The 15870-nt window shown below is 40.0% G+C and overlaps 1 protein-coding gene across 10 annotated transcripts in view; it reads right to left on the reverse strand.

Annotated features, from left to right (window-relative positions):
• Positions 1-15870, reverse strand: part of itpr1b (inositol 1,4,5-trisphosphate receptor, type 1b) — a 254529-nt gene that overhangs the window by 182472 nt on the left and 56187 nt on the right. For all 10 annotated transcript variants that reach the window (XM_061923933.2, XM_072916599.1, XM_061923928.2 and 7 more), the window contains exons 19-31: positions 14381-14500; positions 14108-14299; positions 13675-13926; positions 13434-13575; positions 11903-12056; positions 11644-11837; positions 11439-11565; positions 7658-7712; positions 7411-7576; positions 7137-7304; positions 5679-5750; positions 5457-5594; positions 1783-1908 (exon numbers count right to left, since the gene is read on the reverse strand). In XM_061923933.2, the coding sequence (XP_061779917.2) occupies positions 1783-1908; positions 5457-5594; positions 5679-5750; positions 7137-7304; positions 7411-7576; positions 7658-7712; positions 11439-11565; positions 11644-11837; positions 11903-12056; positions 13434-13575; positions 13675-13926; positions 14108-14299; positions 14381-14500 (1906 nt within the window). The remainder of the gene's footprint in view (positions 1-1782; positions 1909-5456; positions 5595-5678; positions 5751-7136; positions 7305-7410; positions 7577-7657; positions 7713-11438; positions 11566-11643; positions 11838-11902; positions 12057-13433; positions 13576-13674; positions 13927-14107; positions 14300-14380; positions 14501-15870) is intronic.

A 15870-nucleotide genomic window follows, 5' to 3' on the forward strand; every position in this document is an offset into this window, starting at 1 on the left:
TTGATACACCTTGGCAGCAATTACAGCCGCAATTATTTTTTAATACGATGCCACAAGCTGGGCAAACCTATCTTTGGGCAGTTTCACCCATTCATCTTTGCAGCACCCCTCAAGCTCCATCAGATTGGGGGGGAAGAGTTGGCTTTCAACCAGGATGTCTCCATACATTGCTGCATTGATTGATTGATTGAGACTTTTATTAGTAGGTTGCACAGTGAAGTACATATTCCGTACAATTGACCACTAAATGGTAACACCCGAATAAGTTTTTCAACTTGTTTAAGTCGGGGTCCACTGTAGTTGATTCATGATACAGATATATACTATCAGATATATACTATCATCATAATACAGTCATCACATTGAATTATTTACAATTCGGGGTGTGGAGGGGGTTGGGTTGATATCATCAGTCATCAACAATTGAGAACAGAGAAATGGATATTGGAACAGTGTAGGTCTGACTTGGTAGGATATGGACAGCAAGTAGTGGGCACACACACAGACAGAGACAGAGACAGAGACAGAGAGAGAGAGAGAGAGAGACAGAGAGAGACAGAGACAGAGAGAGAGAGACAGAGAGACAGAGAGAGATATCAGAAGGCATAAGAAAAAGTATCTGCATTTGATTGTTTACATTTGATTATTAACAATCCGGGGAGGGTGTTAGTTTAGGGTTGTAGCTGCCTGGAGGTGAACTTTTATTGCGGTTTTGAAGGAGGATAGAGATGCACTTTCTTTTATACCTGTTGGGAGCGCATTCCACATTGATGTGGCATAAAATGAGAATGAGTTAAGACCTTTGTTAGTTCGGAATCTGGGTTTAACGTGGTTAGTGGAGCTCCCCCTGGTGTTGTGGTTATGGCGGTCATTTACGTTAAGGAAGTAGTTTGACATGTACTTCGGTATCAGGGAGGTGTAGCGGATTTTATAGACTAGGCTCAGTGCAAGTTGTTTTACTCTGTCCTCCACCCTGAGCCAGCCCACTTTGGAGAAGTGGGTAGGAGTGAGGTGGGATCTGGGGTGGAGGTCTAGAAGTAATCTGACTAGCTTGTTCTGGGATGTTTGGAGTTTAGATTTGAGGGTTTCATCTTAGTCTAGTCAGGGAGGTGACCAAGAACCCAATGATCACTCTGTCAGCGCTACAGCTTTCTGCTATGGAGAGAGGAGAACCTTCAAGAAGGACAACTATCTCTGCAGCAGTCCACAAATCAGGCCTGTATGGTATAGTGATCAGAAGGAAGCCATTTCTTAGTAAAAAGTTTGCCAAAATGCACCTAAACGACTCAGTCAATGAGAAACATTTCTTTGGTCTGAGTAGACAAAGATTAAACTCTTTGGCATGAATGTCAGGCATCATGTTTGGAGGAAACCAGGCCAATACCATCCCTACAGTGGGGATGGCTTTCAGCAGCAAGAACTGGGAGACGAGTCAGGGTAGAGGGAAAGATGAACACAGGAATGTACAGAGACATCCTGGATGAAAACATACATTTTTCGTCCAACCTTATGGAGCTTGAGAGATGCTGCAAAAAGGAATGGGTAAAGACGAATGGACAACACTGCCCAAAGATAAGTGTGCCAAGCTTGTGGCATCATATTCAAAAAGAATATGATGGTCATTATTGGGTATTGTCTGTAGAATTTAAAAGACACATTTTAATTTATTATATTTTGGAATAAGGCTGTAACATAGCATATGGAAAAAGTGAAGCTTTGTGAATACTTTCCAGGAACACTGTATTGATCATTTCTCGCCCTGATTAATGAGGGGGAACTCACCCCTGGGTTAAGAAAGAGGTTGATATGCTTGTGGAGAAGAGCTTGGTTTGGCTGGTTGCCTGCACAGAAGTTCTGAAGAAACTCATGAGCCAGTTTCATAATTTCCTGCATTCGGACATCTTCATCCTGTTAAGGAAAACACACAGAATCACACACAGCATCTATTTTTCTATAAATGTATACATGCAAAGGATATACAGTCGTCCTTAGCTTCAACTATTGCAGTTTCATTATATCACAGATTTTTTAAAAAAAGGTAAACTTTTTTCCAAACATGTTCTACATAATTATGGCCTAAATTAAGTCTTAAACATGTCTTTTATGTTTTAAAGTGCAGTATTTGTCTTATTTTCTATCATTTTGTTGTGGTGATTAATAAAGGTATTCACTAGGCAGGACTTACGCTTCTGGTTAAAAACTGCTAACAACAACAGGCTGCTAATCTTGGCTCTATCTTCATATCTCAATGAAGTTGACCAACTTTTGGCAGAACAACATTTTGATGCACTTCATTTTCAATTCAAGCCTCATCCATTAGATCTCCACATTGGTGAACCTTTAATGCAATGATATAAAAAAGTAAGGCTGTCAAATGATTAAAATATTTAATTTCCATTAATCGCATATAGATATAATTTTTCTTCATTAATTAGTGTACCCTGGCCTAGAAAGATAATTTTCAAGTTTTTATTACCATGCCTGGACAATTAGTTTGTTTTAATAAAATGCTTTTTAAACATTGTGCTCAATACAAAATGGACATAAACATGCTTTTAAAAACAATAAAACAAATTACCTGCAGTGCGTTAGTGTCTTGCCAGATTTTGCATTTTGTAGAAATAAAAAAAAATGTATTCCAGCTGTAGAGGCACTTGCATTCAGAGGAGAGGAGCTACACCATGTTTAGATACCAGTTTCGCATGTCAACACAAAATGTTGATTGTTACGATCATGATTTGATTGTCATAGTTTCGTAATGTAATCTGTGATATTACTGCCTGAATAAATGGTTCTGATGTTCTGTACATTACATGTTGTACAAGTTAATGTTTTTTATCTCTCTGCATGACAATGCTTTAACCTTCTCTATTTATTTATAAAATGCAATATTCAGTCTGCTAAACAGTCTGTTATTGTGGACTATCAATCAGAACAGGTTATAAAAGATGATACACTGTATTTCAATCTGACAAAAAACCATTTAATTAGGTAGAAATATCACAGATTACATAACCAAACATCCTTGACAAAGCATGATCGTAATTTTTCATTTTGCTACGGTAGTTTGATCGGATTTGACACGTAGCGCTATTATTGTGAAAAGTATGTGATTGGTACGAGAAGAGCTGTCTTGATGACACTAAAGTCTCTGATAAAAAGTGGCTCGAGAGTTCCTGCTTACCATCTTTCTTTCCTGCTGAGCTCTTACTAAAGCAGTTAGAATAATCTATTATGGTATCAACGCACTCAACCGTAATCCAAACACGGAAGTAAAGCGCCACCTCCGTGCAAGCGGCAAAGCGCACCAGCACGCTTTCGTCATGGCTTTGAACATGGGATTTCCATAATGTACCCTTTTCATTGTGCATTTATGCTCGCTCTTTTAGAGCTTGTGGCTCAACAGTAACTAAACCCCATTACATTTCCCACGTTACGGAATGGACCGAGGGTCAAAAGGAGTCAGGATGCATGCAGGTTAAAAAAAAATGTACACTGTCAAAGGAACTTATTGTTAGCGCATATTATCAGGTTAACTTTGACAGCCCTAATCAAAAAGACGAGACCAGGACTCGTTGTGACTTGGAGCGGCACCTAATGCTAACACTGCTGTGAGTTATCAGCAGATGTCCCGGCAATGCTAAGTGGAGATCATCAGCTGCACATAACATTGTTGATTATTTGGCATGAGCGATGTGGAACACGCAATGCGAACAACACAGAATGCTAACACCATTCGAAACACATCATAGTTTCGATTGTCAAGTTGACTAACTTTAGGTGCAACAACATAGCCCCGTGGTTTCAGCGCATCGAAGCCCGGTTTTCACTTAAAGGAATTACCCAGAATGTATTTGCACATAATGGCCGTGCGACAGCTATAACCATACTTGCCAACCTTGAGACCTCCGATTTCGGGAGGTGGGGGGGTGTCGGGGGGGGGGGGGGGGGGGGGGCGTGGTTAAGAGGGGAGGAGTATATTTACAGCTAGAATTCACCAAGTCAAGTACTTCATATATATATATATATATAAGAAATACTTGACTTTCAGTGAATTCTAGCTATTTGTATATGTATATATATATATATATATATATATATATATATATATATATATATAAGGGCAGCACGGTGGAAGAGGGGTTAGTGCGTCTGCCTCACAAAACGAAGGTCCTGAGTAGTCGTGAGTTCAATCCCGACCTCGGGATCTTTCTGTGTGGAGTTTGCATGTTCTCCCCGTGACTGCGTGGGTTCCCTCCGGGTACTCCGGCTTCCTCCCACCTCCAAAGACATGCACCTGGGGATAAGTTGATTGGCAACACTAAATTGGCCCTAGTGTGTGAATGTGAGTGTGAAAGTTGTCTGTCTATCTGTGTTGGCCCTGCGATGAGGTAGCGACTTGTCCAGGGTGTACCCCGCCTTCCGCCCGATTGTAGCTGAGATAGGCTCCAGCGCCCCCCGCGACCCCGAAGAGAATAAGCGGTAGAAAATGGATGGATGGATGGATATATATATAAATAAGAGAAATACTTGAATTTCAGTGTTCATTTATTTACACATATACACACACATAACACTCATCTACTCATTGTTGAGTTAAGGGTTGAATTGTCCATCCTTGTTCTATTCTCTGTCACTATTTTTCTAACCATGCTGAACACCCTCTCTGATGATGCATTCTGCTTCGTCTCCTTGTTGTGTGCGCAGTTGTGCACTGCACTCTCTAAGAGCCGTAGATGTTAATGTCACATATGCATGTACAGTAGATGGCAGTATTGTCCTGTTTAAGAGTGTCACAACATTGCTGTTTACGGCAGAAGAACTGCTTTACGGTAGACGAAAACATGACTGCTGTAGTTGTGTGTTGTTGCCGCGCTGGGAGGACGTTAATGAAACTGCCTAACAATAAACCCACATAAGAAACCAAGAACTCGCCCTCGATCATTCTACAGTTATAACGTGATTGGGCATGCACGCTGTTTATATTGTGGGAAAGCGGACGTGAAAACAGGCTGTCGACACGTCACTCAGGTCCGCCTGAATTTCGGGAGATTTTCGGGAGAAAATTTGTCCCGGGAGGTTTTCGGGAGAGGTGCTGAATTTCGGGAGTCTCCCGGAAAATCCGGGAGGGTTGGCAAGTATGGCTCTAACAGTGATGCTTGGAGGATCCTCCCGACTACTAGTGAGTACTAATGGACTCTAATATATTGGATGCAATTTGTGTAAAAGTGACTATATGTGTGTTATTTCATGGTTAGAGGGCTCAAATTATGCAAAAAATGTTTTTAGACAGTCGTATAATGTATTTTTTTATGCTCCAACTACTAAAATATTTGATTTATTATTAATATTCCTACTTCACGAAAATGTGTTTGCCACTGTCCAAGCCTAGAACCAATTGGCCGCGATAAACGAGGGATGACTGTAACATTAAATGACAGAGGCGCTCAAGGCACCTTTTCATAGGGGATCTGCAGAAGTTCAAGCACTACACAATGAGCTCCCATGTTCCTCAGCAGCCTCTGCTGCTGTTTCTTACTCTTCTTCCCTGAGGCACCTTCCTGGACACAGAGTTGACTGAGACGGAGCAGAATCTGTGCAAAAAAAACGCAACAAAACTTACTAACAAGCATAACACAAACATTCAAAAAAGAAATGACTGCGTACGAGCACACTACCTCTTTTACGACCCTGTAGTTATAGTTGCTGCTGCTTTCTGTGCTGTTCCTGTCAGAACCAAGGGAATCTCCCTGTCGAGCAGTGAATAAGGAAGTGTAAAATTACTACAAAAACAAATGTTGAACTATTTTTTTAAGTCACATTCATGTTTTGTTTGATTGAAGATGTGGTGTAGTGTCTGTCTTTTTTCCAAGTTCAAACAGTGCTTCTACTTGTCAGTTTTGACCTATCCAAATACTATTCAGGTGAGCCTTTGTCGGTACACTAAACATAGCATTATCACCTTAGCAGTGACGTGCGGTCACTAGAGGCAGGTGAGGCCCCCGCCTCACCTGCCTCATGGAAAGAAAAAAAATGTAAAAAGAAAAAAAATTAATTAAATTGTTATATGTATCCAGTCATTATACTATAAAGTTATTTTCCATTTAACTTCACCAGTTTTAGATTATTTTTATTCAAAATCGCTGAATTTTCACATTTGCCGTTCAAATACTGAGAAGAGACGGTGCGTTGATCAGCAGCCAGTTGAGGCACATCACTCAGTTGTGCCTCACCATGGATTGCGCAATGACTCGGCTAACTGCTGGTCTGCTGTGCAGTGAGACCGTATTGCTATATGAATTATATTATACATTTCCATAGTTTAGTTAGCTGAGGTATATAATGTACAGTGTATTTTGTCAACAACTGTATGTGTGTAACGTATTTCTTGTGCTGAGCAATCATAAAACTGCTGCAAAGACGCACTGTGTGAGGCTCGCGTAATCCCGCCTCCTGGTGCCGGTTAATGCACCCCCCGACGGGAGCGCCACACCAACCAAAGCCCACACCCAAACCCTCCACGTGCAAGACCGAATCCACCCAAAAAAAAGTCACTTAACAAGAAGCCAAAAAGTGCAAAAACAACATTGCTCGCGCCGGAGGAGCCGTGAACGACTGCATGGACACAACATTAGGTACACCTGCAGACTGCAGCACGGATTTCATATTTCATTCATTCACAACTCCTCCAACACGAACACCACTGTTCCCGCACTTATAAGTAAAGGTAAGACCATAATAAAGTTTTTTTTTATTAAATGTGCTTTTTTGTGTGCTACAGTTTGTATGTGTAAAGTTAAAGTTAAGTTAAAGTACCAATTATTGTCACACACAAACTAGGTGTGGTGAAATTTGTCCTCTGCATTTGACCCATCCTCTTGCTCACCCCCTGGGATGTGAGGGGAGCAATGGGCAGCAGCGGCGCCACGCCCGGGAATAATTGTTGGTGATTTAACACCCAGTCGCAACCCTTGATGCTGAGTGCCAAGCAGGGAAGAATGCTGGTATGAGCTTTTAAACATAACCCGTTAACTGCTGCCAATCAATGTTTGTAAATGTGACTGTGATGAAGTCAGTGCCTCACCAGCCATCAACCTCACCGCACGTCACTGCACCTTAGCTGCCAACTACTTTACCTTATTTTTGTTATCAGACTCGGACGGTCCATCTCCGTCCATACCATCTTCTCCCTGCCTTTTGTAAACCCACAACTCAGATTTCTCCACTATGGATCGTAGTTGGTCAAGGTCTGATTTGATCTGTTTGTAGTTATCAACATCCTGCCTGGTCACAAGGAGCTGCACCTGTTTTTTGACGCATAGGTTTACACAACTCAAACACGTCACAAATTGTCAGTTTTCGTTAATTAAAAAAAAGGACAACTTTTCAGTGTCAGAGATGAAGACCTACCTGCTTAAACGCCATGAGGACTTCCTGCCTTTGGCTGAAGTGTCGGAAGAGCAAGTGAAGTGCTCCGGACACAAGAGGGGGGTAATCGTGCATGGTCAGGTGTAGTAGGACTCTGAGGAAAGTACGTCCGCCATGTTCATCCAGGTCAAGTGGAGTGTTCTCTTCACTGAAAAAAAGCTTACTTAATTATCTTACCAGCCTCCTGCTTCAAGCTATTGCTAACATGGCATGTTGAAAAATGAATTACCTTCCTCCAAATATTCCTTCAGCCTGTTCCTCGATATTTTCAAAGTCAAGATTTCCTGGAGAATGTCACAATTTAATATTTAAAATCATTTTCAGTAAACTATTAACTTTGTTTTAGGACACAGTGACACACACACTTGGCCAAACGTCTAAACCAGTGGTTCTCAACCTTTTATCAGTGCTGTACCCCCTGTGAACATGTTTTTAATTCAAGTACCCCCTAATCAGAGCAAAGCATTTTTGGTTGAAAAAAAGAGATAAAGGAGTCAAATACAGCACTATGTCATCAGTTTCTGATTTATTAAATTGTATAACAGTGCAAAATATTGCTCATTTGTTGTGGTCTTTCTTGAACTATTTGGAAAAAAATATATAAAAATAACTAAAAACTTGTTGAAAAATAAACAAGTGATTCAATTATAAATAAAGATTTCTACACATAGAAGTAATCATCAACTTAAAGTGCCCTCTTTGGGGATTGTAATGAGATCCATCTGGATTCATGAACTTAATTCTAAACATTTATTCACAAAAAACAAAATCTTTAACATCAATATTTATCGAACATGTTCACAAAAAATCTCGCTGTCAACACTGAATATTGCATTGTTGCATTTCTTTTCACAGTTCTTTTTGACAGACATTTAAAGAAAATCGCACGTACCCCTTGGCATACCTTCAAGTACCCCCAGGGGTACGCGTACCCTCATTTGAGAACCACTGGTCTAAACCCTCCATTTGCCCTTTGACTGTATTCCTGAAACATTTCACACACTTCCTTTGGTCTTGGTCACATGTCAAAGTAAAGGCACGCAAGTGTTTAAATGGTCTTAAAAATCGATGCTAAAATAGGTCTACGTCAGTGGTCCGTATTAGATTGCAATAGAAAACCTCCACGCCCCACCCTCTCCAGAAGTATTAGAATTTATAAAAATATATACCGTATTATTCGGAGTATAAGTCGCTCCGGAGTATAAGTCGCACCGGCCGAAAATGCATAATAAAGAAGGGAAAAAACATATATAAGTCGCACTGGAGTATAAGTCGCATTTTTGGGGGAAATTTATTTGATAAAACCAAATACCAAGAATAGACATTTGAAAGGCAATTTAAAATAAAATAAAAAAATAGTGAACAACAGGCTGAATAAGTGTACGTTATATGACGCATAAATAACCAACTGAGAACGTGCCTGGTATGTTAACTTAACTTTTTATGGTAAGAGTCATTCAAATAACTATATCATATAGAACATGCTATACGTTTACCAAACAATCTGTCACTCCTAATCGCTAAATCCCATGAAATCTTATACGTCTAGTCTCTTACGTGAATGAGCTAAATAATATTATTTGATATTTTACGGTAATGTGTTAATAATTTCACACATAAGTCGCTCCCTAGTATAAGTCGCACCCCCGGCCAAACCATGAAAAAAACTGCAACTTATAGTCCGAAAAATACGGTAACCGCTACTTTTTTCCCCACACACGGTCAAAAATAAACCACATTAAAAAGTACAGCGCAACCTCAACTTACAAGTACCTTAACTCACGAGTAATTTGAGATACGAGCTGTCTCTCAGCATTTTCATCAGTGATTAAGGTAATACTTGAACATGATTGTGCCGTTTGAGCGATAAAGAGTTAATATATTGTTACACATTGTTTTTGCTTCCTTTATATAAGAAACAAACATACAATTTGATTAGACAGTTGAAGTGTGCATCTGAGTGCCGTTCAGACATTGACAAAATCCTGCCATTGGAACTAAGAAAATTAGTGTGAAGGAGAAGAAGTGGAAAACCAAATCAGAGAAACGAAACATTAAAAATACATTTATCCATAAAAATATTGAGACGCAGCCAATGCTGAGTATGACGTGTTTCAATTTATTCCGTCTAGTCTTTACTCAACAAACTGGATGGTCGAGCATTACCTTTGGCACATATAGGTCAGATGTTGTCATGTGACTTCTTCGGTCCGTCACTCAAACACATCTATGTGCAATATGAACAGCGATTTCTTAGTTGCTACACGGTGACAGTGTAGCCAGATGTCACAAGAGAAAAACGCAACCAGCTTTATGAAAACAAATTGCTTATAATGAACAGATAATAAGCGTAGTTGGCAACACTGAATGGGGAAGCAGCCGTGTGAGACACTGCATTAGATGGGTCCCCAAGTAAATGTTGTATAAAAGTCCTGAAGTGGTTTGTAGTATATATTATTACTAGGGATGTCCGATAATGGCTTTTTGCCGATATCCGATATTGTCCAACTCTTTAATTACCGATACCGATATCAACCAATACCGATATCAACCGATATATGCAGTCGTGGAATTAACACATCCATCCATCTTCTTCCGCTTATCCGAGGTCGGGTCGCGGGGGCAGCAGCTTAAGCAGGGAAGCCCAGACTTCCCTCTCCCCAGCCACTTCGTCCAGCTCCTCCCGGGGGATCCCGAGGCGTTCCCAGGCCAGCCGGGAGACATAGTCTTCCCAACGTGTCCTGGGTCTTCCTCGTGGCCTAAACAACTCCCTAGGGAGGCGCTCGGGTGGCATCCTGACTAGATGCCCGAACCACCTCATCTGGCTCCTCTCGATGTGGAGGAGCAGCGGCTTTACTTTGAGCTCTCCCCGGATGACAGAGCTTCTCACCCTATGAATTAACACATTATTATGCCTAATTTGGACAACCAGATATGTAACTGTTTTTATATTGTTTTACTTTATTTTTTATTCAAGAATTTTTTATTTATTTATTTATCTTATTTTATATATATATATTTTTTTTTAAAGTACCTTATCTTCACCATATCTGGTTGTCCAAATTAGGCATAATAATGTGTTAATTCTTATGCCTAATTTGGACAACCAGATATCTTCACCATATCTGGTTGTCCAAATTAGGCATAAGAATTAACACATTATTATGCCTAATTTGGACAACCAGATATGGTGAAGATAAGGTACTTTTAAAAAAAATAAATAAATAAGATAAATAAATAAATAAAAAATTCTTGAATAAAAAATAAAGTAAAACAATATAAAAACAGTTACATTGAAACTAGTCATTAATGAAAATTAGTCAAATTAACTGTTAAAGGTTAGTACTATTAGTGGACCAGCAGCACGCACAATCATGTGTGCTTACGGACTGTATCCCTTGCAGACTGTATTGATATATATTGATATATAATGTAGGAACCAGAATATTAATAACAGAAAGAAACAACCCTTTTGTGTGAAGGAGTGTGAATGAGTTGGTGCACTAATTGTAAGTGTATCTTGTGTTTTTTATGTTGATTTAATAAAAAAATAAAAAAATAAATAAAAAATAAAAAAACGACACCGATAATAAAAAAACGATACCAATAATTTCCGATATTACATTTTAACGCATTTATCGGCCTGCCAATATTATCGGACATCCCTAATTATTACCATGTTTTTCAAACAATATTTGTTATCTAAACGTTAGTTTTTTTCTTTAAAAAGGCATGATACATGTTAAAATGGTGGCGTTTTAAGAGTGCCAAACACGGATTAAATTGATTTTAATTAATTTTTATGGGCAAGGCTGCAGTGAGAGACGAGTGATTTCAGTTACAAGCTTGGTCGTGGAACGCAATGTGCTTGTAAGTTGAGGTAAACCTGTACTGTGATTATGCAACCTTTTTTTTCCCCTTCATATTTCCAAACGTGCTGGTGTTAGGGAAGTGTACCATGCTTGGATAGCCCTCCCACTAATCAAACAATCTGGACTTTAGTCTCATACCTGCCATCTGACTGGTGACATTATTGGAAGTAATATTTTCTGCTTGCGGGTTATTCTCATCAAACTCTCTTTTGAAAATACAGAGCAGGCAGGAGATCCTGTAGTCCAGCCGGACATTTAGAATAAACTGAGGTTAAGAGAGAAAAATAAGTTTAAAACAGTGGTGTTCAAGTTCTCCTCAAACAATCCTCTTTCAAAGCCTTACCTGTAGAATTTCGATGACTTTAAGTTTAGTGTCCATAACCATGATGTCTTCCCTTTCTGGTTCCACCTGGGTTTTAACCATGTTGCCCTCTGGCTGATGAGTTGGTGTGGTGTGCAACAGGCTGCCTCCTCGCAAAACTACCTGGGTCATTAGTTCACCGACTCCATGAATGGACTTCATCACATTACTGCCAGCTACACAAACGCAAATGTCACAATGTAAATAAAACTGAGTGAAGTTTAACGAGGGAGAAGCCAACCTTTGTTTTCCTCGCCCTTCTCAATCTTGTTGATGGGATATACGGTGCTCACGTGGACACAGTCTAAAATGTTCAGTAATATCTTCGTAAGCCTTAAAAGGTCACTGAAGTTGTAGAACCCAAAGTATATGAGATTCCTTGCCAGGTTCACCACCTACCAAATCATAAAATTTAATAATCATGCTGCATTTGAAAAAAATGTGACCACAAAATACCGTAAATTCCGATCTATAAGCCGCTACTTTTTTCCCCACGCTTTGAATCTTGCTCTTTTAAAATGCTGCGGCTAATTTATGAAGTTTCCGGGTTCACGAGTGTCACATGCGACCAATAAATTTAGCCTCGCCATATCAGACCAATGAAATTGCCAAACGGGTCTCGGTGGAGCAATGAAAATGTTCACATTAAATCATACTTGCCAACCCTCCCGGATTTTCCGGGAGACTCCCAAAATTCAGCGCCTCTCCCGAAAACCTCCCGGGACAAATTTTCTCCCGAAAATCTCCCGAAATTCAGGCACATAATATAAACAGCGTACCTGCCCAATGACGTTATAACTGTAGAATGATCGAGGGCAAGTTCTTGGTTTCTTATGTGGGTTTATTGTTAGGCAGTTTCATTAACGTCCTCCCAGCGCGGTAACAACACACAACAACAGCAGTCACATTTTTGTCTACTGTAAAGCAGTTCGTCTGCAGTAAACAGCAATGTTGTGACACTCTTAAACAGGACAATACTGCCATCTAGTGCATTTGATGAAAGCACTTTTTGCGTGCCACACAGCAATGCATCATCAGAGGTGGCTAGAAAAACAGCATGGTTAGAAAAATAGTGACAAATAGAACAAGGATGGACAATTCAACCCTTAACTCAACAATGAGTAGATGAGTGTTGTGTAATAAAATGTTATGTGTAAATAAATGAACACTGAAATTCAAGTATTTCTTTTATTTAAATATATATATATATATATATATATATATTTATATGAAATACTTGACTTGGTGAATCCTAGCTGTAAATATACTCCTCCCCTCTTAACCACGCCCCCAACCACGCCCCCCACCCCCCACCTCTCGAAATCGGAGGTCTCAAGGTTGGCAAGTATGCATTAAATTAAACGCACAAACACACAATTATTCAGTCAGCCGTTTAGCACGTTATTGTCTGACCCTTGTTATAAAGAAGAAACAAACAAATGCACACAATACACAGCCCCAAAGCTAAAGATAATCAACCCGGCCATCGGAAAAGGAAAAACTTGCTGCATAAAACGGACGAGCGACAAAAGGCCGAACCGCAGCACGCCGAAGAACACGACTTCAGCGGTGGAGGAGAATAAACACTGGTCGTGGTTTTGTCAAATTTGTGAATAAACCAAGGCACCTCTGTAATTATTTCATATAGACCTGTGCAGCAAATATATTTGTACAAAATAAAATCATTCTAAAAATTAGGTGGGTGTGGCTTATATTTAGGTGCGCTCTATAGTCCGGAAATTACGGTATGTGGATTACAGATGAAGGAATACCTCAAAGGTCAGCTTGTTTTTCTCTTTGTCAGTGAAGGGAATATTTTGTGACACTACCTCTCTCAGATAATTCTCCACAAAATCCATTGTGAGGCAGAATCGTTCCTTAATCTCATCTCTGGTGGTTCCATCATTATCATAACTGGCGAGATAAGAGGAGAGTCACACTTGAAATATAAATCCACATCTTTTGAAGAGTAGTGACTTTCCATTCTAAAACGTAATACTTAAATGAACTCACTCATCAATTGTAATTTGAGTGGGTATCTCAGACCATAGACGGGCGTATTTGACAGGCGTGACCTGCTCCTGAGGGTCACGGTCCACATGCATGTGCAGCATGAGGCGACAGAAAGAGGCCCGCAAATCAAAAGGTAGGTCCTCATCAGACATACAGCGCAGAATCAAGTCCACATCCAGCTGACCAGAGATCTTGTTGATAGCCAAGTACTGACGATCCAAACACATCCGGGCAAAAAGGTTGAGTTGGCACCTATAAAGACATTTTATTCATGAATTTCACCAGTCAAAACTAAATATACACAAGTTCCATTATTTTTTATTTCATTCATTTTTCTGACTTGCGTTTCACAATATTTAATCTGGTAGATACATTTCCCAAAACTGATATTTGACAGGGTAAATGTTAGTAAGTGTATTTTGAGATACCTGACCTGTAATAACTGACCACTTCCTGGTCCTCCTTCTGGCCCTCCTTTGCATCCTGAGCCAACTCTCGAATGCTCTTACTCCGAATATCTTTAAAATTGTCCTTCCAGAACAGCCACACCTCCTCTTCATCCTCAGCCTCGAGTGGATTCTCTCCATTTGTTACTACTTCAACCTCAAATCTTGACCAGACTAGTCTAATGCACAAGCACATGCACCCATTGTAAATGTTGCTTTCAATATAAAATCAACATGCAAAAAGAAATGAGGAGGCTAACTTAGTTTCAATGAGGATGTCCGCATTGGTTGGATCGAGCACTGCATTACAGATGAGCTCCTGCGTCACAGGGATGGACTTGTTCATGGACACACAAAGATCCGACAGGTAGTCCAAGAACCTATGAACACATTACAACAAATATTTGGGATGTAAAGATATGAACATTTCATATCATGATTATTGTGACCAAAATCCTCACAGTTATCATTATCATAGGACTAAATGTGTTGGAACATAAATTAATCTTGAAGATATACTTTTCAAGTGTAATACAAACCCCGTTTCCATATGAGTTGGGAAATTGTGTTGGATGTAAATATAAACGGAATACAATGATTTGCAAATCATTTTCAACCCATATTCAATTGAATGCACTACAAAGACAACATATTTGATGTTCAAACTCATAAACTTTATTTTTTTTTTGCAAATAATAATTAACTTAGAATTTCATGGCTGCAACACGTGCCAAAGTAGTTGGGAAAGGGCATGTTCACCACTGTGTTACATGGCCTTTCCTTTTAACAACACTCAGTAAACGTTTGGGAACTGAGGAGACACATTTTTTAAGCTTCTCAGGTGGAATTCTTTCCCATTCTTGCTTGATGTACAGCTTAAGTTGTTCAACAGTCCGGGGGTCTCCGTTGTGGTATTTTAGGCTTCATAATGCACCACACATTTTCAATGGGAGACAGGTCTGGACTACAGGCAGGCCAGTCTAGTACCCGCACTCTTTTACTATGAAGCCACGTTGATGTAACACGTGGCTTGGCATTGTCTTGCTGAAATAACGTTGCTTGGATGGCAACATATGTTGCTCCAAAACATGTATGTACCTTTCAGCATTAATGGCGCCTTCACAGATGTGTAAGTTACCCATGTCTTGTGCACTAATACACCCCCATACCATCACAGATGCTGGCTTTTCAACTTTGCGCTTATAACAATCCGGATGGTTCTTTTCCTCTTTGGTCCGGAGGACACGACGTCCACGGTTTCCAAAAACAATTTGAAATGTGGACTCGTCAGACCACAGAACACTTTTCCATTTTGTATCAGTCCATCTTAGATGAGCTCAGGCCCAGAGAAGCCGGCGGCGTTTCTGGGTGTTGTTGATAAACGGTTTTCGCCTTGCATAGGAGAGTTTTAACTTGCATTTACAGATGTAGCGACAAACTGTAGTTACTGACAGTGGGTTTCTGAAGATTTCCTGAGCCCATGTGGTGATATCCTTTACACACTGATGTCGCTTGTTGATGCAGTACAGCCTGAGGGATCGAAGGTCACGGGCTTAGCTGCTTACGTGCAGTGATTTCTCCAGATTCTCTGAACCCTTTGATGATATTACGGACCGTAGATGGTGTAATCCCTAAATTCCTTGCAATAGCTGGTTGAGAAAGGTTTTTCTTAAACTGTTCAACAATTTGCTCACACATTTGTTGACAAAGTGGTGACCCTCGCCCCACCCTTGTTTGTGAATGACTGAGC

The sequence above is a fragment of the Nerophis lumbriciformis genome, linkage group LG28, assembly GCF_033978685.3.
Source record: "Nerophis lumbriciformis linkage group LG28, RoL_Nlum_v2.1, whole genome shotgun sequence".
In the NCBI taxonomy this organism is placed as follows: Eukaryota; Metazoa; Chordata; class Actinopteri; order Syngnathiformes; family Syngnathidae; genus Nerophis; species Nerophis lumbriciformis.